The sequence below is a fragment of the Oryza glaberrima genome, chromosome 9, assembly GCF_000147395.1.
Source record: "Oryza glaberrima chromosome 9, OglaRS2, whole genome shotgun sequence".
Taxonomy (NCBI): domain Eukaryota; kingdom Viridiplantae; phylum Streptophyta; class Magnoliopsida; order Poales; family Poaceae; genus Oryza; species Oryza glaberrima.
This window is the reverse complement of record NC_068334.1, coordinates 15365145-15389882: the sequence shown is the minus strand read 5'-3', so window position 1 is coordinate 15389882 and position 24738 is coordinate 15365145. Positions and strand designations below refer to the sequence as shown.

The window sequence follows — 24738 nt, the reverse complement described above, 5'->3', positions numbered from 1 at the left end:
CTTTCTTCCTAAAATAAAGGGATGTAATACAGCTTAACACTATAAATCTAGATGAAGAGATGTCCAGATTTATAGTATATGATGTGCCAAGTCTACAACGGATGGATTAGATATCTATTGCTCGGGCGATAGAGATAGATGTCTGCCCTTTTTCTTTTGGCAAGAACAAACTTTAAGTCGGGTGACTCCGTTAGGATTTATTAACAGCATAAATGGCCCGCGCTTTGTTGCAGCCGAATATATATTAGATATTGGAGAAATGATGAAATGATTTGGATTGAAATATTATGAAAATGATTTGAGAATGATGATTTAGCATGTGTATGTTTAGTTTTAGAATGAAATAAATACTAGATATAATTATTATATGCTTGTATGTTGTGTTTTGTGTACTCAATCGGTTGATGTGACATACTTGTATGTAGGTTTTTAGGAGTGATAATAAATATTATGCCTGCATGTTGAGCTTTAAGTGTTTAGTGGGCATTAGTTTTATAGAAAGAAGGAATGACACATTTGATATTTTTAATCAATCCGACAATTTTAAGATTTTTTTTTCAAATAGACTAGATAAACATTTTTTCCTTTTTATCGAATTGGACATAGACTCGTTTGATGCATGTCAACTATAAAGTCATAAAAAATCTTTAAAAATAGAAATATAGATTAACTTGTGATATTTCGATCTATAAACATATAAATTTAAATTTGATTTATACAAGTAGAAAAAATAATATATCTTAATTTGATTTATATTTGTAATTTGTGTTTCTATTGTGTATATGTTGAATTTGAATTTGGATGTAGGTAGAGATATCATATATTGATCTATCTTATCAAATTGTTTAAATTTTTTTGATAGCCTTGTAAGGGGTCGTGGATAGAAATTGAAGACCCCTGTGTGAAACGCATAATTAGACCCCCTAAGATTTAAAAGTACGGCGTACAACAAAAACAACTAAGATTGTGTCTTGTATATAATGTAAGTAAAAGGAAGAGTTGAAGAGATAAATACCAATAGAAACAAAATGTAGGGCCTTTCTTTTTTTACTTGTGAAGTATGTTGTCTTTTTTCTCTATTAGTTTGCTTTCATAATTAATACAGTACTAATGGATTTGGGCCCTAATTTTGGGGCACTAAACTGGTGCATAGCTCAACTGTTGGCAATTACAAATCAAGAACCACATCCATGATTTTCTCTTTTTTTTCCGAAATTTTAAATTTGGTCAAAATTCATCCAAACCATATCGCCGGTTTTCCCTATCGTACCCCCGCGATAAGCGTGATAACCGCGATAATCGTGCGATAAGTGAAACCCTGGCCCTATTTAACCTTAGGGACTTTAAAAGGAGCTATTGCTGAATATGCTCTCAAAGAGGAGGGGTTAGGGCCCCTCATATCTGGCACACAAAATGAAGCATATATTATTAATTAAATATTACCTAAAAATTTTAAAAATAAATTAATATAATTTTAAAGCAACTTTTCTATATATTTTTTTTAAAAAAATACACCATTTAATAGTTTGAAAACATACGCGTGAAAAATGAGGGTGAAGTTGGTAACTTTAGACATTACCACCGCCAAACTCGAGATTGCTAAGGGGTGAGCGATTGCCCCTAGCAATCAGTTTCGGGTCCCCCCTCCCTCTACCTGGTTTCCTTTTTGTCACCGCATTATTTTCCTATTCTAGTAAATTTATACACCTAAAGTTTATATGCCTCAAGTTTACCCATCTAAAGTTTAGAGACCCAAAGTTTATAAATCAAAAATTTATATATCCGATTCAAATTTGAATTTGAATTCAAATATTTTTTATGTATAGTATTTCTATACATCTAAAGTTTATACACCTAAAGTTTATAGACCCAAAGTTTATAAGTCAAAAGTTTACATACCCGATTTAAATTTGAATTTGAATTATATCCGATTCAAATTTGAATTTGGATTCAAATATTAGTTTGCAGACCCAAAGTTTATAAGTCAAAAGTTTACATACCCGATTCAAATTTGAATTTGAATTATATATGATTCAAATTTGAATTTAAATTTAAATATTTTTTATATATAGTATTTCTATACACCTAAAGTTTATAAGTCAAAAGTTTACATACCCAATTCAAATTTGAATCGGATATCGCGGTAGCGATCGCCACCCTTCCCCCCTCCCTCCCTCCACGTTTCCTTTTTTGGCACCACATTACTTTCTTATTTTAGTAAATTTATGCATCTAAAGTTTATACACCTAAAGTTTATAGACCCAAAGTTTATAAATCAAAAGTTTATATATCTGATTCAAATTTAATACTGCTAGTGGGCGCCTAGCGATCACCCGTCCCTCCCCCTTATACACTCTTCTTCTCCCCCTTCCTCCTCCTCTTCTTCTCTTTCTACTACAGTGCACTATAAAATTTAAAAAAAATAAAAAAACAAAGTTGGAAAAAATATGGATAGAAATACTATATATAAAAAATTTGAATTCAAATTCAAATATGAAACGGGTATGTAAACTTTTGACTTATAAACTTTGGGTCTATAAACTTTATTTGAATTTAAATATTTTTTATATATAGCATTTCTATACATCTAAAATTTATACACCTAAAGTTTATAGACCCAAAGTTTATAAGTCAAAAGTTTACATACCCGTTTCATATTTGAATTTGAATTCAAATTTTTTATATATAGTATTTCTATCCATATTTTTTCCAACTTTGTTTTTTTATTTTTTTTAAATTTTATAGTGCACTGTAGTAGAAAGAGAAGAAGAGGAGGAAGGGGGAGAAGAAGAGTGTATAAGGGGGAGGGACGGGTGATCGCTAGGCGCCCACTAGCAGTACCCGGATCGATCGCCCACTAGCTGCTCCCCGCCAAACTGCCTAGTCAATTTGTGATCGCATTACCAAACTGGTTACCTAACTCCAATAGTGCTCAATCATGAGCATATAACACATGGTGTTAGCGCTGTAGAGCACGAGACTCACACTAATCAATCTGACGTCATGGAGAGGGAACTTAGGTAGCAAACTCACAATTGAACATGATCGATGCACATCAACAGTGTGTACACATACTAATTTTAAACATAAAAGTTGAAATAATAAAACGTCTTCCTAGACTAAGTGAAGATGTCTCCCCCATCCAATTAAGATCCCGAAGATGTCTTCCCATCTAATTAAGATCTCTGTAATACTACATGTACAGTACTGCTCACTGACATGTGGGTAGTTATTGAGCAATACTGCAGACGACCTGTATCCCTCCCATGAAGCTTTTCCCGTTTATGTGGCTTTGCACCCATTTCTTATATTGAATTAGTGCTATGCACCTAGGTCATTCACCAAGAATTAAAAGCACATAAAAGTATGGCACTCCAGAGGGTGACTAGCTGGTTTCAGGAGCTTGACTGACATAATGCCGCTAGTTGAAAGGTTTAGGTCTTGCATCAAAGTGTCACGCTCGAAGGCCTGCTTCAAAGATTTCTTCTTTCTACTCCTGGACACATACACACTTGGTGCCAGATATTTCAGTCTTCATCCTTGTAGCAACGCTGAATCCTAGAAGCGAGTTATAGACATCGTGGGTGCTCACGGCGTTCTTGCAAACGAGTCGGCGGGACACCTTGGGTGAGGGGCGACGAAAGAACCTTGATTTGTGGCCGGAGCTGTTGCAATGGAAGCAGCGCGTCGAGTCTCGGCAAGCCGCTGCTCGGTGGTCTCGCAGGCAGTTGAAGCACCTGCCTAGAGTTTCTATCTAGAAGAAGCGCGTCAAGGTGGATTCAACCTAGCGAAGTTGCGGGCGGCAGGGATAGACGTCGTGAGGGGATGTCGGGCGCGCTAGAAGGCTCATGACGCCACCAATGGCGTGATTTGAAGTCATTCAACCCTAGTTGCTTAATTCATTGGGTGACGCCACGTCGTTGGGGCAACAGCGTGCCTCCCCTCACTCGCTAGACAAGTCGCGCATGAGCCGCGTGCCGCCGAGCCACAGTGAGGGTGGGCAAGAAGCAGGTAAGGAGCTAGCGTCGGACCGAGCGAGCAAGCGGTGGGCGCCGGGGCCGTAGTGGCCACTGGCGCAGAGATGGTCGCTTGTCGCTTGCCTGCTAGCCTCCCGTTATGACGTTAAAATCCTTCTTGAAGTATGTGATCGACCACATCTATCTATTATATACTAAAAGTCTATTAATCTTTCTATAATACTGAGAAAATAAATAAATGATCTAACAATTGATTTTTACTTAATCGAATGGTCCCATAATTTGGACCATTAGATTAGATCTACTTGAAAAAAAAGCCCGAAAGTGTCCTATCCCCATAGGTCTCCTCCCGTGTCTCCATATGTGCGACGAATCTACAAACACCCATAAGTACCGGCCTCCCCATCCCTCTGCCTCTTGTTTCCCTTCCAAATTTCTAGGATTAACTCAAACAAAGAAACATCCCGATCCCTCTGCCTCTCGTTTTCCTTCCAAATTTCTAGGATTAACTCAAACAAAGAAACAATCAACATTTAAATTTGGTCCCATATTTTCTTTAGAGAAGGGTATTTTTTACCCGGCCTTTACATCCAACCGGATATATGTAGTCTTTCTAACTTAGGAACTTAGCTTATCAAATAGGGAACTTAGCCCTCAAATAATCCAATCTGAAATTCGCTCCTATGGAGATTTGAATTCAGGACCTTGGGGCGCTACTTAGGTCACTGCAACCACTAGGCTACGTGCCCTTTCACGGTCCCATATATTCTTAAGTTGTATATTCAATTTTGAATATGTTTGGACTGTTATTTTATTTATAATTAGATCAACAATTTAAGACACATTGATATCCTATAAATGCTACTAAGCTACACGTGAAACTCTAATAAGTTAGAGAGCAAAATTTATACTTTACAAGCAATAAATGAATTTAAATATTTGAGTCCACAGTCCAGGTTCTACCTCCAGCAAAGAGCTCAGAAATGGGATGCGTACTCTGGTCCAGATTCCAAAGGAGGCAGAGCTGCAAGATGTGATCAGCAAAGTGGATGCTGACCTACTACAAGGAGTTTGTAATTAAATTTCAAAAATAAAAAAGAAACATTGAAAAATAAAACGAAATTTTCATTAAAATTAGAAATAAAAATATGACAAGTCCATGTAGAATATAAAATATCAAGAGTCCATGTAAAGGTATAAGTTATAAATATCTGAAATTTGGAATAATAAAATGAGTATTAAAAGAAGAACCCAAATACAACACAACACAATTTAAAATCCTAAAAAAGACAATTTAGAATAAAAAATAATTAAACTACAAATTTGATTTCAATACAGATTCAAAATTATAATCACTCATTCGCTAAATTCAGAATAAAAAAAATACTTTAAAAGAGCTTTGCTATCTTTATTAATTCACATCCATGTATATGAATCAATTAAAGAGAGGTAAAATAAAATACATTTACTTAGCAATAAAAATTTCTCAATCTTAAGAAAAAAGACAGAGACAATAAACATTCAATTAAAAACAAAAAAATACCTCACTTTAATTTAGGCTTATTTTGTTAGACCTATTTCCAAAACAAACTAATATGCATGCCTACGATTTATTTTTATTTTTTAAAACATTTTTAATATAATATTTTAATAATAGTCTATGGCAAATTTTATTTTTAAATCTAAATCTTTTGGTCACGCCAAGAAAGCTGGTATTGCAAAATAACCCTATAATGCCACAAGTATTGGTGTGACAAAACATGTCACGCTGGATCGAGAAGCCACATTGTACGGCTGCCACGCTAGTTAAACTAGCGCTGCTAAACCATGTAGCAACGCCAACATGCATAACGTCGCTTGGCAGGCCTACGTGTAATGCAATATGAAGGTGAGGTACTACTGTAGTATTGCTACTCCCTCTATTTCAGGTTACAAGACGTTTTGACTTTGGTCAAAGTCAAATTGCTTTAAATTTGACCAAGTTTATAAAAAAAGTAATAATATTTTCAACCCAAGATAAATTTATTATCAATTAATAATTTGATGATACTAATTTAGTATTATAAATATTACTTTATTTGTCTATAAACTTAGTTAAATTTGAAACAGTTTGACTTTGAACAAAGTTAAAACGTCTTATAACTTGAAACAGATGGAGTACTATTTTGTGAAAAAGAACCTTGTGTTTGTGGGTTCTACATCATTTTCTTATGTTTAATTCGTAACTGAAGATTTTTTTGGTTGATGTATCTCTCATAGCATCTATCCAGATCATGGTATGCCCACGTATCTATGAAATGAGTTTAATGTGTGTGTGTATATGTGATGACTGATTACATAATTATTAATATTTTGTACTTTTTAATGATTGTGATGAAATCTAGCTCTTTATTCTTATGATTTGTATCACATTGAAGTTACTCAAGGCGCAGATAAATGGCTTTTTCCTTGTTAAATATATAGATGGTTGCACTGTTACAGAACCATTTTCATGTATGTGTCTCCCAAATTGTCGGTTCAGCATGACATGTTTCGTCACGTCAATTAATGCTTATGGTGTGACAAGGTTATTTTATAACGTCAGTTTTCTTGGCGTGATCAAAAAGTTTAGATTTAAAAATAAAATTTGGCCCGACCTATTATTAAAATATTTTATGAAAAAGTTTTTAAAAATAATAAACATTCCCTACGATATTTTTATTTTAAAATTCTCACTAGCTAGCTATTTATCTGCATTAAAAATTCGCTGCCTTACAACTCCTAGTTAACTTGATAGTAAAACGTGGCCATGATTCACAGACCTTAGACACATCCATATGACCATATTTAGTTTTTTATTAATTACTATTATTACTATTACTATTGAATTCTAAAAGTTATAGACTAAATTTAGCCGTGCAATTTGGATGGACCCTTGCTTGTTACATGGTACTTGTTTGGAAGGTAGCAGCAGTACACTATACACTGACTAAAATAACCCACCACGTGCAACACTACAGATGCTGACTTGATTGCGACCAAACATCACGAGTGAGTAACATGATCACCGAGCAAACCTCCTAGCTATCGTGTAATGCCGCACAGCAAAAGATAAAACGACAGTTAATATTTTCTCTTCTAAAAGTTACACATGTAACTTGCTTATTGTGTTTGAGACTTTGAGGTGAGGAACACACTCCTAACGCATCGCCGGCGCTTTGATTTCTATAAGATATAATAAATTAAGATAATAAATTTGTGTGATATACAAATATATGTACTCCCTTTCTCACTGAGTACGTATACATGTTTTAAGATCCAACTCTTTGACCAATAATATTCTTTTATAATTAAATTGATTTTTATTTAATATCATTGGATTGATATTTGAATTTACTTTCGTATAACTGTGATTGTGTTGCTACAAACATCGTAATATTTGAGAAATTCAAATACAAATATTAGTTTTGAATACCATGCCAAGTTTGATCATGCCATAATTAGTACGGTGAAGGGAGTATAGTTAAAGTTTTTTTTTATAGCTGGTATAAATTGAATTTAAACTTACATGTTTTATAGACTAATATACTATTAATCTATCTTTTATCCTTTTTATAACTAGTTACTCTAATTTGGATTAGGCTTTGTTTAGGGGCTGGTTTGCAACAACCCCACTTTTTTTTCTCTAAATCTTAAAATAACTTGGTCTGGTCTCTTTGCGGGCTGGGCGAAAAAAAATAATATGTTACACATGTCTAGATTTTCAACAGAGTTAGTTCACTGTATAAGCATCAGCCTATCAGCTCGACATTTTATATTCACAGGTGGCCGGCTCTCTTTTGCACACAACGTGTAGCTCGACAATCTACTTAGCAAGATCACTTTAGAACCAGAATCACCAGCAACCATGGAGATGGAGCTACCATCATGGGCCTCAGTACTGGTCATTGTGCTCGCCGCCGTCGTCTTCCTCCTCGCCACCATTCTCCGCCATGGCCGACGCGCGTATAGGCTCCCACCAGGGCCTAACCCGTGGCCGATCATCGGCAACCTCAACCTCATTGGCGCGCTGCCACACCGCTCCATCCACGAGCTCTCCAAGCGCTACGGCCCGCTGATGCAGCTCCGGTTCGGGTCATTCCCCGTCGTCGTCGGCTCGTCGGCGGAGATGGCCAGGTTCTTCCTCAAGTCCCACGACATTGTGTTCACCGACCGGCCGAGGACCGCCGCCGGCAAGCACACCACGTACAACTACACCGACATCCTCTGGTCCCCCTACGGCGCCTACTGGCGCCAGGCGCGCAAGATGTGCGTCACCGAGCTCTTCAGCGCGAGGCGGCTCGAGTCGTTCGAGCACATCCGCGGCGAGGAGGTGCGCGCGCTGCTGCGCGACCTGCACGGCGCGGCGGCGCCCGTGCTGCTCAGGGACTACCTGTCCACGGCGACGCTCGGCGTGATATCGCGCATGGTGCTGGGCAAGAAGTACGTGGGGTTTGAGGGAGCTTCTGCCGGCAACGGCGGCGGCGGCGAGGGGACGAGCCCGGCGGCGACGCCGGAGGAGTTCAAGATGATGATGGACGAGCTGTTCCTGCTGAGCGGCGTGTTCAACATCGGCGACTTCATCCCGTGGCTAGACTGGCTCGACCTGCAGGGGTACATCAGGAGGATGAAGAGAGTAGGCAAGAAACTGGATCGGTTCATGGAGCACGTCCTGGACGAGCACGACAAGGTGCGGCGGCAGCAGGGTGATAGGTTTGCAGCGAGGGACTTGGTCGACGTGCTCTTGCAGCTCGCCGATGACCCTAACCTCGAGGTCCAACTCCGGCGTGATAATGTCAAGGCACTTACTCAGGTGATCGATCCCTGCTCATCATCCTACTGCAGCTTCTTTACTCAGGTGATCGTCCTTTCCATGGCACACGGTGTAAGCTAGCTCTTCCATATGTGGTGCAGGACCTGATCGCCGGCGGCACGGACACCTCCGCCATCACCGTGGAGTGGGCCATCTCGGAGCTCCTGAGGAAGCCGGAGATCCTCGCCAAGGCAACCGAGGAGCTGGACCGCGTCGTCGGCCGCGGCCGCTTGGTCACCGAGACGGACATGCCCAGCCTCCCCTACGTGGAGGCCATCGTGAAGGAGACGATGCGCGTGCACCCGGTGGCGCCCCTGCTGGCGCCGCACGTAGCCCGCGAGGACGCCTCCGTCGGCGGCTACGACATCCCCGCCGGAACGCGGGTGCTCGTCAACGTGTGGACCATCGCCCGCGACCCGGCGCTGTGGGACTCGCCGGAGGAGTTCATTCCGGAGAGGTTCATCGGCAGCAAGATCGACGTGAAGGGGCAGGACTTCCAGCTGCTGCCGTTCGGGTCCGGCCGCCGGATGTGCCCCGGCCACAGCCTCGGGCTGAAGGTGATACAGCTGAGCCTCGCCAGCCTGCTGCACGGCTTCGAGTGGAGGCTCCCCGACGGCGTGTCGGCCGGCGAGCTGAGCATGGAGGAGGTCTTCGGCCTGTCCACGCCGAGGAAGGTTCCGCTCGAGGTCGTCGTTAAGCCCAAGCTGCCGGCCCACCTCTATACCGGGCCCTGATGTATCTATATGTCAGTACGTGGGCCATTGATACCAATACTTCCCATGATCTGTACCATGGAATAAGTTTGTTATGGAATATTATCTCCTCGGGAGATAAGATTCTTTCTTGTGAACCAATCCCAACTAGAGTAGAGATAAGATTTATCTCCTCCTAAAACCGCTATATATGGTAAACTTGTAATCAAGATCAGATTTATAATTAAGAGAGATTTCACCCTACATATGTGTTCACTACTTCTGAAATGTTCTTGAAGGCAAAGGGAAGGGCATGAGTGTTCTACACAATCTCACGCCTCTACTGCTGTGAGAGGGATAGGGAACGGATCCGGTGATCCGCTAATAGGCGTATTTGGTTTACAACAAAGTTCACTCTAGGTCCCTTACGTCCAATTCAAATTTCGTCCTTCGATGATATGTCCCTCAACTTATAATACTGATATACTTGATGTCCCAGAGCAGTATAGAATCCAATTTTGGTTGATGTGATGGCTGAGTCAGCGTGGTCCTATATGTCAGTGCCCCAATCTTCTTCCACCTCTCTCCCCTCTCTTCCCATCTCAATCCAAGCCTCCAAGGCGACGAGCGGTGGACGGCTGGGAGAAGCTCGACGACGGCAGCCAGTGGGGAGAAGCCGCTACCTGCCGGCCACCGCCCGTCGCCGCCGTTGCACTGTGGGCCATGTCCAGAGAGCGGTCGTGGGGTCTATCCTTGATCATGGGCACTGTTAACGACCAAATTTCGTAAATTCTATCATTATTGGCATCGGAGATGAAGATCAGATCGAAGTGGAATCCAAGATGAAGATCGTTGCGGAAACAGAGTAAGAATCGACTGCAGTCCAAATGGGCTAAGGTCAGGTCGACAGAGTTCGAGTCGGACAGGGCTAGCCGATACAGCCGATTAGCCGATACAGCTGATTCTCATAATATGACTCGGTGTACGTCATTGGGTTCAAGTTGATGTGCTTTAAGATGATTGCCACGTATGGATAGAGTCCTGGGAAGGCAATTGTATCTATTAATTAGGATATTCTATGTAATTTCTTTATATATATATTTGGGCAAAAGTCTGCCGTAACGACTTATGGTATCTTAGTGTAACGCTCCGCTTTTCGTGAGGCGTTAAAAACTAACTCAGCAAAATCCTAATTGCGAAAATTTCGTTCTTTGTGTGCGAGTCTAAGTCGTGCCGTGGATCTCAGTTTAAATCCATCATTGTCCCCTCCCGTCGCCATCAAAATCCTCTATCTCTAAAATGTCAATTCCGATTCAACTTCCTAGATCAATTCTGAAATTTAAATCCTTCCTTTGAATCCTCGCCAAATACTTCTACGAATCCAGAATTATTCAAATCCCGCTTCGAATCCTTCCCTTGACTTCACCTTATGTTCCTAAAGTCAAAGTATCAAGCTTAAATTCCAAAAATCCTTCTCAAATTCTCTCCAATTGAAACCCCCCCACCACCAAATCAGCTCCCTCGGAAAAAGTCTAAATTGCGTCCCTCTTGGCTGTGGGCCGTTTCTCCCTTGCTCGGCCCATTCTCTCCTCTCGGCCGTTCCTCCTCCTCCCCGCACGTGCGCTGCACGCACCGAGAGAGAGAGGCAGCGCCTCTCTTCTTCCTCTCTCTTTCCTCGCTCTCTCTCTCTGCTTCCTTTCTCTCTCTCCTCTCACCGCGCTATGCACCGCCGCGTTGCCGATGTCCCGCCGCCGCCGTTCGAAATCCGGCCGCACACCCCCCCGGGTCGCGCGCGCGCTCGCCCGCATGTGGCCGACTGCCCGGTCGCCGCCGCGTCAGCCCTGGCAGCCTGCGCCACGCAGCCGCCCATGCCGCGCTGCCGCGCCTGCGCCGCTCGGCCTCACACCCCAACCCCCTGCGACGCGTGCCCGGCCGCTCCAAGCCGCGTGCGTCCAACTCCCGGAGGCAGAGCCCTCTCTCCCTCCTCCTTTCTCCCTGAATGGCATGGGCAGAGCCCCCTTTCCTACCTCCCCTTTTGCTTTTTCCCCGACCGGCACCATTCCCCCTCTGCCGCCCGTGACCACGCCCTGCCGTCAGCTCCTCCTTGACCGCCCCTCCTTGACCGCCCACGAGGTCGGTTTCCTCCCTCCCAAAACCGACATCCCCCACCTCTATAAAACCCAAGCCGCCCCATCTCCCAATCTCTCTCGTTTTCGCTCTCGTCGCCACCGCGCCAATGTCGCCTCCGCCCTGCTCGCGCCATCGCCGTCCGTCGCCGAGCACCGGGGGAGCCGGTGTGTGCGTGGACGCGTGACGCGGTACTCTGGGCGCCCATCTTCTTCCCCTTCCCCGGCACGACGACGGAGAGCTCGCTTCCGCGCCGTCCCAGCTCGGTAGTGCCTCCCTCCCGTTCCCCTTCCCTGCTCACCCCCGTCCCCTCTAGCTTGCGTGGTAGCTCGGTAGCCTTGCTGAACGCGCGTAGACGCCGCCCCAAGGACCGCCGCCACCCGGCATGGCCCCATCGCCATTGCCGCCCACCCCCGGAGGCTGCCTCTCGTCGCTGGACCTCCACGGCGCCGCTCAGACCCATCCGACCCCGGAATGAGTTCCTTGAACACCAGAGATGCTCCCGCCGCCTTTAATTGAGTCCTCGTCGCCCCTCGGTGATTTCCCCTTTCTCTCGCCGCCGGCCACCGCTGTCGAATTCCACCGCCGTCGAACTCCCTCCGGCGAATCCGAGCCGTTGGCTCGCTCCTTCTCGACGCCCTCGTCACTCCGGTGTGCTCCCCGAAGACCAAATCCGTCGCGCTTGCTCCGGTGAACACGGCCGCCGTCCGCCGTCCATCTCGGCCTCCCCTTCTTCCTCCTCCCGCCGGCCCGCGTGGCTGCCACGTAGGCGCCACATCGGCGCCACCTCGGCTTTGACCGGGCCAAGCCGGTCAGCCGCCCCCTCCCTCCGTCTTCCCTCCCGTGCGCGCGGTCCACGGCAAGCCGTGCGGCTGCACGTGGGCCCGCCGCCATCCGTCCACCCGGTGCACCGCTCCTAAGCCACGCGCACCCGAAACCCTTGCGCCGCACCTCGCGTGCGCCCATCCCACCGTGGGCCGTGTCACCGACAAGCGGGCCCCAACTGGAACCCGCGAGGTGCACTCGGTCCACCGGACCGCTCCCTCCCCCTTCCACGCGCCCAAATGGGCCACCTTTCCTGCGCCCGCGCCGGCCCAAATGGCTCGGCCGAGCCTCCTTCAACCCTCGGGCCGCGCCCTTGCCGCCCGAAAAAGTCTAATATACATCCCTCATCCATTTCCTTTTCTATAAATCAATTCCTTATTCCAAAATTTCCATGACTCATTTCCCTTGGTCCCGCACGTCCGTGACTGCCAATAATATTCTTGAGAATATTATTTCTATAAATTTCATAAATCAATTTCCCCTTGTTCCACAAATATCTTTCTTTGCCCAGAAATTCCAATTAAACTTCCAAAATTCATATCTCTCGATCCGTAACTCCGATTGACTCCGTTCCACTTCCAATAATTCCATAAAATTGTGATCTATTTAATGGCACTACTATTTAGTCTAAATAGAATCTCTCTTTTGGTCTTTTGTTTAGGTTTTTGATTGTTTGCGTATAGTTGCGGTTACCGGATTTTCGTCGATCGCGGGTTTTCTCGAAGATTCGTGAAGCTTCGTGAAGACTTTGAGCAAGGCAAGTCACCCTTTGACCAATTGCTCCTATAATTGGAAAATCATTATTAATTTGTTTGCAACTTGCATTAGTAGAATCACACACTCAACTTGCTTGGCCTCGGTTGGCGTGCCAAACCGATGGACCAACCCAGTAGTTGCACTAATTCCTGTAGGTCGTACTACCCTGATTCCTTGTCGCTCCACCCTTGTGGTACCTCGGTATTCGTGCTCCCTGAGCGCGTATACCAAATATCCCACATACACCGTTGTTTGTCGAAAACTTGGGAAATGGGTTTGTGAAGCCTCAAAAACTCGACATATGGTGTCGGTGTGTTTGAAAATAAAATGAATTGTGAAAACTCGCGATGCGGGGTTGTGCCTGTGTGGCACTGTCCCGTATTCGCATATAAGGACTGATTCCTGTGGGAAACTCATCAAGCATAACAAAGTGCAACCACAAGGTGGTATGGGACACCCTAGCTAAGTAACTAGTCGGTTCAGGGAAGCCTCGCATGCCAATAGTTGGGAACGTCGGGGCGGGGTCGGTTGGAGCCAACCCGGGTTCCTGGTAAGGCAAGAACGCGAAGCTTGCCTGATTACCGATCGAGGTGGTTGGAGTTTGATTTGTGAAAACTAAAATGGCCTATATTTATGTGAGGATTTGATCCTTCTATGTGGCATGAGGTATCCCTGGGTCGGCTTGGGAAAGGCTTTGTTGCGAACCTCCGATACCGACGGGTGTTCGGAATAAGTTCGTATCTTGTGGGTAAAGTGTACCCCTCTGCAGAGGTTAACTAACTGTTCGAACAGCCGTGCCCACGGTCATGGGCGGATGTGAGGTGGTTCCCGTTGCGTAGATTTGTTTGCCTGTGCTTTGTGAAAAGTTGTTGTGGTGTGGGAATCGTAACCAGAATCAGCCTACGTGGCAGATGGATGACCTGAGTGGTCAGAAACAAATCTGTGTGGTTCGGGATGTCTGCGGGCATCATAGACTAGGCTTCCCGAGTGGAAGCGGATTGTTGTGCTGCTAGGCAGCTGGACTCTGGGAGTCCGAGAAAATGAAAAAGGCTCTGGGAGCCGCTTAATCAAGTGAAATGGCTCTGGGAGCCAAGAAGTAATGATCTGACCCGGGAGGTCGGTACATTACCATTTGAGTTGTTGAAAAGCATCTCTTAAGTCGATTTGAGACGCGAGACTCTTTTCGGCCCAAACTTAACAAGAAGTGAATCACTTAGTGATTTCAAAATGATTTCAAACAAAGGATTTGCGAATCAACCTTGCCTCTCTTCCAAGCTTGCATTAAACTCCTAAATTCCCGTGACTTGCTGAGTACGAAATCAACTGGCACGCTCATACATCCGAAGGCGAGCTTTGGACCTACACTGGAGTTAAGCAGATCTCCCAGGCCTCGTGTTTTCTGTCAACAGGCACGCAGAAGACTATTCTTCCCTATCAAGCGGCACCATTTCCTTACCAACACCCACCACACGACGACCTCGCCGACATCACCGCCACCAACATTGTCACTGTCTGCACCGCAACATCACCGCCACCAATGTTGTCGCTATCTACGCCTCCTGCCTCACCATCCTCATCGTTCACCACATCTTCCCTATGTAAGGTAGCTCATCTTCACAAAAAACTACAAATGGATATCTCAATCATCAACAAAATTAAATTACCACCCCAATTCAAGCTTGATCGTGTGGACGCCTTCATGGAGGTAGAGCAACATACACTCCTGGTCATTCGAGACCTTGACAGCAACTTCACTGTCACCGCCTTTAAAGCCAGCCACTTCCCCAGCACCGTAATGTTCCTCTTCTAGGGAGACTCCTTCGGTCATGTCCTCCACACTGGCGACTGTCACTTGCCCCTCTTCCACCTCCTCACTGACTACGTCTTCCTCAACCGCACCTTCGTCGCCACCTACTCTCTCCACTTCCCCACCAAGCAAGGGGAAAGGACTGGTAGCAGCAAGGAGAAGAGGAAGGGTTCGGTCGCCACCGTTGAGCATCTATCTGCTGACCGCCACCCTTCTCCCGTCAGTCACCGCTCACTGCCATCAAGCTTCTCCGCACTGATCGCCCTGGAGGCATAGATTGATATAGGAAGAGAGGGAAGATATGTGGAAGAAGATTGGGCCACTGACATGTGGGACCCACGTGGGTCTCATGCTAACTCAACCGTCATGTTAACCAAAACCAGAGACTATATTGTCCTGGGACGTTAATTATACCGGTATTGTAAGTTAAGGGACTACGGTTCAATGATATAATTCGATCTATACTTTAAAATTAGAGACCTAGAGGGAACTTATTCCCGCTGCCATATTGGTGGCGTTCCGGCTTTAGCACTTATTAGGCCTCTTTTTGGATCGACGTACATGTCATGTCTCTTATTTTCTTTGCTTCGCCGTGATTAACAGAAGTACAACACCGTGAAGTAAAATTAGCTACACCGGGAGCCAGCTGACGGCGACGAACTAGAGCGGCTTTATAATCCCTCTTTGGGAAACTCATAAAGCTGAAAGATATCACCGGATAACACATACCGATGACCGCGCGCCCAGCTAGCTTGCCAGGACAACCAACATAGCAACACATAAACGAAGCCAGAATTCTTCCAGCCTCCGGTCGAACACTTCCAATCTCCCATCATGCCCGTCATGTTAGCATGCTGGTTAATTAATCGCCGTAAGCCCGTAATAATCGATACGTGTCACATCCCCCACGTGTACGATATCGGGCTGCGCACGTCGTGCTCGCCGTTGCTCCAGGTCAGCCACCCGAACGCGGCGTCCGTCGGGCCACCGGGCGTCGTCGACTTGAACGTCACGGTGTACCTCAGCTTGTCCCCGGCCTTCTTGAACGCGAGCCTCGCCGGCTTCACGGCCACGGCTATGTCGCTCGGCCCGGTGACCCTCGCGGTGTACACCGACCTGCCGTCGCCGACGTTGGTCAGCTCGCGCCGGTACTTGACGGTGGTGCTGCGCGACGACGACGACCGCCGGCCGAACACGATGGAGAACGACGGGTAGTTGAGGTCCCCGGGGCTGGACAGCTTCCGCTGGCACGTCACGTTGGGCGCCGCCGTGATGGCCTGGACCTGCGGCGGCGACGTGCCGACGGAGCACAGGAAGGCGACGTAGTCGTCGACGGAGGTGTCGTAGACGAGGCCCGGGGAGAGGGCCTTGACGGGGTCCACGTGGCCGGCGCCGATGGACCACGGCGTCGCCGTGGTGTTGCTGGCGGCGTCGACGATCGGCGAGCCGGTGTTGTCGACGGTGTATGCGGTGGTCATGAGCGCCGACTTGATTGCGCTGGGGCTCCAGTCCGGGTGTGCCGCCTTGACGAAGGCGGCGAGGCCGCTGATGTGCGGGCATGACATGGATGTTCCTGCGATATCACGATTGAGTCTTTAATCACGCTAGTTAATTTTATGGCTCAAAATATATAATTAAGCTGAGAGTGCAGCTTTCAGCAATGTAAATTACGAATCTACTACCAAGGTTCAGTGCAAAAAGAGAGAGACATAGCCAGACACATGTCAGAATATCGTGCAACTAAAGTCATGCCGACTGTCGAGCATATCATGCCATTTGGGTGCATGCGAACTGCACTACAGCACTTGAAAGCTAAACAGCACCATCATGACCAAATATGATCATAACGGCATCAAACAGCTACTGTTAGCTGGTACTGATCTATTCTCGAGCACGCCGGACCGTAAAGTCCGTGCTCGAACTTTCGGTGCAACACACTAATTACTAATTAGAGTAAGCAACATACTTTCAGTCGGTATACTACAGTCTACGTACAGGGCTACTTGCATGGAGGGGGCAAAGCGTGCACTGACCTGACAAGATGTTGAACGGCGACCGCCGCTCGTCGACGGTGAGCCCGGTCGGCCCGACGGACCCCGTCCAGCCGGCGAGGATGTTCACCCCCGGCCCGATCACGTCCGGCTTGAGCAGCTGCGCCACCTGCCTGTTTGGCCCACGCGAGCTGAACGCGGCCACCACCGGCGCCGGCCGCACGTCGAGCGCCGTGCCGGCGAAGGTTAGCCCCACCTCGGCGTCGGCGTCCGACTCCACGTACCTCCTTATGGCGTCGCCGCTCTTGGCGCCGACGGCCACCGCGGGGAGAAGGTGGCTGTCGGCCACGACCTCCTCGCCGCTCTGCGCGGTGTTCGCGAGCACCATACCGACGCCGCCGGCCTGCTTCACCACCAGCCCCTTCTCCACCCTCGAGTTGCCGCCGCGGTCGCACAGGACCACCTTGCCCTTCACCGCCGCCGCGTCCAGCGTGCCCTCCATGCAGAGCTTGCTCGCATTGCTGCCGGCGCGGATGCCTTTGTTGTACACGACCGGGAGCTTCTCGTCGCCGAGCCCGTCGCCGGAGTAGAGCGACATGCCGGCGTGGGTCTCGCCGTTCCCGAGCTCGGCGTACGCCGGGAAGTTCCTGTCGAGCGTGCCTGCACCGACGGTGATCACCCACGGAGCAGTGTTCACCAGCGACGACGGAGAAGGACCACTGTTCCCCGCGGAGCACGCCACGACGATGCCGCGGCGAGTGGCCGCGAGCGCGCCGACCGCGATGGGGTCACGCGAGAGCGGGAACGCGCCGCCGCCAAGAGACAGCGAGAGAACGTCGACGCCGTCATCGATGGCCTTCTCCATGCCGGCTAGTATGTCGGAGCTGAAGCACCCCTGCCTCCAGCACACCTTGTACGCCGCGACGCGCGCACCGGGCGCCATGCCGCGGGCCGTGCCTTCCGCGTAGCCGAGGAGTCCCGCGTCGGCCACGACGGCGCCGGCCGCCGTCGACGCCGTGTGCGTGCCGTGACCGTCGTGGTCCCTCGGCGAGGAGAACTCGAGGCTGACGTGGGAACCGTTCCCGCCGCCGCCGGCCCCATATCCCCGGAAGAAGGCGCGGGCGCCGATGAGCTTGCGGTTGCACATCGACGACGGGAAGTCGGTGGCATTGGTCTCGCAGCTCCCGCGCCACCGCGAAGGCACCGGGCCCATGCCGACGTCGCCGAAGCTGGGGCTCTCGGGCCAGACGCCGGTGTCGAGCACGCCAATGATGACGTCGGTGCTCGCACCGTCGGCGTCAGGGGCGTCGTACGGCGGGAGGTGGAGGAACAGAGGCGAGCGCGTGGTGTGGAGCGGGAGGATGACGTCTTCATGGACGGACGCGACGGCGGGGTGGCCGCGGAGCGCCGCGACGTGCGACGGCAGGAGGCGCGCGGCGAAGGCTGACGGCGCGGCGGAGGTGTAGGAGTAGAGGAGATGACGCGAGGGGTCGACGGAGAGGGAGGCCAGGTGGGCGTGGTGCCAGTGTAGGTGAGTGGCGTACGGGGCCGGCTTGAGTTCCGGGTTCAGGTAGACAATGTAGGTCGCCGCCCCATCGCCGGCGCCGGAGACGAGCCGCACGCACGACGAGACAACGACGAGGACGGCTAGAGCGAGGAGGAAGGGTGGCTGCTGCATGCTGGGCAGTGTTAGCGAATGGAGGGAGTTGTCTGTGCGAGCCGCGTTCGATTCAAATATAGGAGTGGCATGGCATCAACCTGGGTAGTACAGCAGCGCGCGTACAGTCGTCTCGATGTCCTGCTGGTAATGTGGTGATGTGCCGTCTCGATCGATCACCACCGAAAACGCGATGTTCGTACGTGTAGCGTCCCTAGCGAACAGACATGCAATCGTTGGAGTCAACATCGACTTTTTTTTCTCCCTGGTGACCAGCTGCTTCGGCATACTGTTAAAGAAAAAAAAAGCGCATTAAGCACTGGGATCGTGTTCATGATGCACGTCCTCCTCCAGGCCAGCCTTAACGCAATTATTTGGCTGGCCCTTCCTTTACAAGCGGCACGGTCCGCGGCCGCGCACGTCGCGGCGCCCATAGCACTCCTCTCCCTAGCCCTGCCTCGTTGTAACACTACGACGCACTTGAGCGGCGTGTGCCGCCGCGATCGGTGGTCGGGTGGATTTGTGGGGGGGGGGGGGGGGGGGGGGGGGGTGGAGTCGTGGACCGTGGTCCGTCCGTCCGTGGATCGCTGGTGCGCGTGCCCGTGCGTGCGTGAGCAGTGAGTGAGCTCTCCTTCCTTTCCACCGAGGCCGCGGCCGTCAGCGCGCGCGGGGCGCGGTGCGTCGCCACTGCGAGCGACCGATCCAGCGATCGCGTGCATGCGTGCGTGCGTGCGACACTTTTCGCTCGCCCGGGCCTAGTGGTGATCTGATCGTCGCGCTCTCTAATATTGCGTCGCCCATGCCTCCACTTTCTCGGGCGATGAACCGCGTGGCTCCACGCCTCGGCGATCGATGCCGCGGATTGGCAGCTAGCTGGATTCTGTTGCGAAAGGTGGACATGGAAGATGCACTTTCTTACTCGCCATGTTGGGGAGGCAAAGGCAGGGGCGCGATATGCGCTATATCGGCATATCCAGTGAAGGAGTGTGGAGTGATCGTCAGTGCGTGTCTGAATGCCGCCATTGCTGTTCGTTTGGTGCGTGATTGCGTTTTCTCCCTTGGTGATTTGTCAATAGTGTCTGATGGTGTCGAGGGATTATTTGCTAGTAAATGCAAGCAAGCAGGACTCTTTGATCAGGAAGCTGCGAGAGATTGGTTGCTGCAGCAAACTGAAGATTGGTAGGTATCATTGATCTATCTATCATGCCAAGTTGCCACACTAACTTTGCAGAAGAACTGTACTATAATGCGTGATTGTGTTCCTTTCTTGGTTGTGTTTAGATGGTGGAAAAGTTAGAAAGTTGAGAGAAAGTTTGTAGTTTGGAGAAAAAGTTGGTAGTTTATGTGGGACGTGACTTCCCGTTGGGCGCCCGATGGGAGCCGAAGTAATCAAGGCAATTAGCTTAGGTTCGTCCCGAATCCATTCCATGTTTCTTAAACAAGTCCTTCAAACCATCGTGCTAACAAGCCATTCTCCTCCGAAAGTCCCAGAGCTTTTTCTGGACCATATGCATCAATCATCACTGTTTTGTTCTGTAATTCCATTGCATTTTATCTATTTTCTTCAAGAAATTCCATTGATGTGCTTTTCTATTGCTCTCATTCATTCCTATTCAATCTATTCAAAACTACGGGTAGTGGTCTCAATGGGAAAGAGCCCTAATTCGATATGTCCTTCCATGAGTTTAGATATCTATGTATGAATCTCTTATTCAATCCCATACTTTTTCTCATTTCAGAACGATCAGCATACTGTGTGACTTCTACGTGACAGTTCTTGCATTTCGTTTGTTGCTTTGCATGAACATTTAGATATTGGAAAGCCCTTAATTAGGAATTTCATAGATAGAGAAGGACGGGAAAAAAGAGAGAGACAGACTAACTACCCGGATCAATGCTGATTGACGACTGAATAAATAGCCGGAAGCAACAACTGCATGAGAGAGAAAGAGCGGATCCAACTAAGGAAATGCAGTACCTGGGCCCAAGTAGGACAAAGAAATGCAAGTAAATACCCTCGATTCATTCCTTTTATGCGAGTGGGAAAGCTAGCTAGAAATCAATGACAAGGAGTAGAGCCTAGAGCAAAAGGGCATGGCGTCAGGTTAGTTAAAGCAAGAAAGTCAATGCTCAGTGTATTATTCGGGAATTGGTTTGGAAAGCCTTGGTAGTAGTGCACTCAAATCGACATTGAGATTGGGACATAGCCGCCCAACGATTAGACAGACCGGGGGACTGGAAGATCTGGAACTTTCCTTTGGCCACAAACCTTCTTTGAACACGAAAGAATGCTTGTTTTAAGGCAATGCGAGAGCTTACCAGAGAACAAAGGAGAGTAATAAGTTGATAGATAGGAGGCAGGCCCAATGATATTCAATAAAGGATAGACCGAATTCCGTCTGTATAAACATAATTTTTATTTTCTTGTAAAGTATTTCTTTTATTTTAGAGGAGTCTCTAAATAATATTCATCATCATATCTAAAGATAAAGGTGAGTTCCAGCAGAATGTCTATTGAATAAGAGCACAGCGAACTTCGAAATAAGAGACTGAACTTACTTTCTTTCTTGCTTGCTTACTTCTTCCTTGTTAATAGTAGGGATCAAGCTAGTCAATTCAAACCTTCTCCGCTTACTTGTAATCCGCTTACCACTTGCTGATACTCTAGAAACGACATATCGAATTAGGGCTCTTTCCCATTGAGACCAGTACCCGTAGTTTTTCTGGGAATCAAACCACAACCAGCACCTTCTTGTCCGATGAAGTTCAAGTCTCTAACCTGTTCTTGCCTAGTGTTATCGAAAACTAATCCCTATCTAGGTTAGAGCGTTTGGGGTAGGAGAATGTATAGTCGAGGAAGACAGTCTTCTGGGGAAAGAGTGGGTTTCTCAGTGTGAGAGCTAAGACCACGGTGCAGAGTGGGGGGGCGGGGGGGGGGGTTGGAAAGTCCACATAGAGCTGTCGAGTATAAGAGTGCAGTCCAGAGAGACGGTTGTCTCCCTCTGGAATCAAGACTTTCTCTTCTTTCTTTTGGTATATTTTTGATACCATGGAATTGGCAATATAATTTTTTTGAACTTTTGAAAGAAAAAGGAAGGATTTTTTGCAATCGTTATTTCTTGCCTCTGTCATATCATGGAAACCTTTCGATTTGGAACGGGGAGAGATGGCTGAGTGGACTAAAGCGGCGGATTGCTAATCCGTTGTATAATTTTTTTGGCTCGTTGTGCCAGGGCATCACTTTGAGCTTGCTTTTGAAGATTCTGATTAATGCGACGATGGTTATTCTGAATTCACGTTGCTTTGCCATGATAATGTTCCTTTTTCATGAAACAACTGTTTGGCAGTTGGTTGTTAGGCAAGATAAAGCCTACTAAACGCAAGGATCTCTGCGTGCACAACTCTGATATTTCGAACAGTGATATATATGATATCCTGAGGGGATATGCCATGAACAGCCGAGGTAAACTGCTTGAATTGTCACTTTGAGATTAGCACATTTTTTCCTTATTTAGGGGAAAAGTGGCATCCAGCACGGGTCCAATAATTTGATCGATATGCCCTGTACTTTTTTCTTCAATTGTAGAAACCCCGGGATGAGAAGTAGTAGGATTGGTTCTCATAATTAAAAAAAAGGAATTTATCGAAAATTTTCTTTTATTCTTGTTGAATAATGCCAAATCAACAAAAAAAATATCCAAAAATCCAACAAAAGTCAAAAGGAAATGAATTAGTTAATTCAATAAGAGAGAAAAGGGGTCCAGCACTTGATTTCATTGCCGAAACGAATCCCATTCAATCGTTTACTCATTCCATGAGTCCGTCGGAGGCAAACCACCAGAACCAAGAAATGGGAGGGATGGGGTTAAAGGATTTAAATTATTTAACCTCCTAGCGAGACAAGCGTGGAGAATGCTGCAAGAACAAGAAAGTTTGAGCGCTAGGGTGCGAAATGTATTTCCCTGATGAAGACTTCCTAAGAGCAGACGTGACTTCCCGTCGGGTGCCCGATGGGAGCCGATTAAAATCGGGAGCTGATGTTAGCATGACGTCAGCGCTCGATTTACGTGCAAAAACTATTTTAAACTGATTTTTCTCTTAAACTACTTATCTAAATAATGATCCGATTGCACCATTAAATTCGTAGCAATTAAATCTTCAAAACAAGACCACACATGGATATATTCCGACGAAAATTTTTTTAGCTTATTATTGAATTATTTTTAAATGTTGCACGATGTTCCAGTAGGTATATCGGAATTGTTTCACTAAGTAGATCGAAAATGTTTCACTCGTTTAAATCGGGTGTTGTTTCACCTTATATAAAAACAATGTTTCAGCAAATAGCGAAAGATTGTTTCAGTTCACTGCAACATTTGGTTCATACATAATGAAACATTATAAATACACTAGATGAAACATTTTTCGGTGGAACAAAAAATAAAACGAATTCCCTTAATAGGGGGTTCCAAAATATGTGGGTTTTTTTTGTTGCAATGGAATATTTCAGTTCACTGCAACATTAGGTCTATACATAGTGAAACATTGTGAGTATACTAGGTACAACATTTTTGGTGGAACAAAAAATAAACTAAATTCCCTTAATATAGGGTTTCCAAAATATATGGTTGATTTGTTGTAGGTGGGGACAGATATTGTGGTGGGGCCAATGGTATCACTGTGCGTGGGGATGGGGCCGCAGGGGGAGCGCCCGATTTTTTACTCCCCCGTCGGTCGACCGACCAATAGCATTATCGGTTTATATGTGTAGGAAAGTTTTCGATGTGACGTGATATGATGGAAAGTTGGGAATTTAGAGGGAACTAAACACGGCACTTGTTTCTAAAAAAAAAAAAAGAACTTGGCATTTCATATGGAAGTTTTGCGCCTCTGCTTGCAGTTGTAATCTGAAGACTGACTTTGCTTTGCTGTGTAAGGTGCTCAGCTCTGTCGTACACTATGTCACTATCCAATCTTTAATTTGTGTCGTGTACGTTGACCTGCGAAAAACTAAAGGAGATATACCGTCAAAAGTCAGATGCATTTCTGTGTCTCCGCTGTGACAACAATACACTGAAACACATTTCTGTAGCTCGTACACTGTAGTCGTACCAACGTTCATAGTAACGATTACTGCTGATCCTAATCACAATGAACAGAGGATAATTTGTTACGCTATTAGCCATTTATTACTAGCGTTCATGAACATTCAACTCAGCGATCGACCAAGTGCCGACACATTCAGGAAGTAAACATACTCTAGTCGAATCAAAACAAGTTACCTGAAAACATTGAGCCAGTGTTTATTGAAACGTGGACGCAGATAGGATCCTATGCAGTGACTGATCACCTTTACACCATAATGGATCCTCAACTGTATGATCATCGATCATGCATTGCCATTGGTGCGGGTGTGAGCTGGTCACCGCACAGAACAGGATCCATGCAAATGCTTTCTTCCCTAATCGCTTTCAAAGTGCTAACTTCCATTAACGTGTGTTTCGTGTCAGCTCACAGCTGACATATTCATGATATCAGCCAGTGTCAGCCTTAACCAAAAATAAAATGACCTCGATTTAAACTACACGTTTGACGTTCACGTTCTTCAAAATCCCAAATTAAAGAAGCTCCTCAATGTCCTTCAGAACTCAGAGTTGTACATGTTTTCATGAAAGTGACGCAAGGCATACTTTTTTGTTTAATAAAAAAAGAAGAGTATGTCCAAATTCGTTGTATTAGAAGTGTCACATCCTAGTACTAGGTTGGTTTTTCTTAGGACGAAGAGAGTATGCTTTACTGCAAACTTTGCACGACTACCAAGTTTTAACTGCTGAACTATATGTTAAGGTTTGTTGTAAAGTGAGCATAACTTAACTGGTTGAATTTCTTATGGAGTTATAGTGAAATTTTGTCTACCTGAGTTCAAGTATTAAAGTATTTTGTCAACATTTGAAGGGAATATTTCAATGTAGGTGATATATTCGTCAGTAGCGAGACGTTCATGGTAGTTTTGTTAATCTTAAGATATGCCGGCTTAGTCTTTCAAAAGTGCTCATATCCTTGCCGTAGTAACTT

The 24738-nt window shown here is 46.7% G+C and overlaps 2 protein-coding genes across 2 annotated transcripts; one reads left to right on the top strand and one right to left on the bottom strand.

The window, feature by feature from the left end:
• Positions 1-7820: 7820 nt before the first annotated feature.
• Positions 7821-9754, top strand: LOC127784935 (trimethyltridecatetraene synthase-like). Its single transcript, XM_052312361.1, has 2 exons — positions 7821-8808; positions 8910-9754. Exons 1-2 carry the CDS (start codon positions 7864-7866, stop codon positions 9540-9542), a joined length of 1578 nt encoding a protein of 525 aa, XP_052168321.1. The 5' UTR covers positions 7821-7863; the 3' UTR covers positions 9543-9754.
• Positions 9755-15460: 5706 nt separating this feature from the next.
• LOC127785384 (subtilisin-like protease SBT1.8) lies at positions 15461-18785 on the bottom strand. Its single transcript, XM_052312820.1, has 2 exons — positions 17049-18785; positions 15461-16588 (listed from the first exon to the last, which is right to left on the bottom strand). The coding sequence occupies exons 1-2, from the start codon at positions 18682-18684 to the stop codon at positions 15912-15914; spliced, it is 2313 nt and encodes a 770-aa protein (XP_052168780.1). The 5' UTR covers positions 18685-18785; the 3' UTR covers positions 15461-15911.
• Between the last annotated feature and the right edge of the window lie 5953 nt (positions 18786-24738).

What these genes read in the sequence shown, in the direction of transcription:
- LOC127784935 (XM_052312361.1), top strand. Translation starts at nt 7,864, where the DNA reads ATGGAGATGGAGCTACCATCATGGGCCTCAGTACTGGTCATTGTGCTC. An exon ending in ATGTCAAGGCACTTACTCAG is followed by an intron (nt 8,809 to 8,909) that starts GTGATCGATCCC and finishes TATGTGGTGCAG; the next exon opens with GACCTGATCGCCGGCGGCAC.
- LOC127785384 (XM_052312820.1), bottom strand. Translation starts at nt 18,684, where the DNA reads ATGCAGCAGCCACCCTTCCTCCTCGCTCTAGCCGTCCTCGTCGTTGTC. An exon ending in GCCGTTCAACATCTTGTCAG is followed by an intron (nt 16,589 to 17,048) that starts GTCAGTGCACGC and finishes GTGATATCGCAG; the next exon opens with GAACATCCATGTCATGCCCG.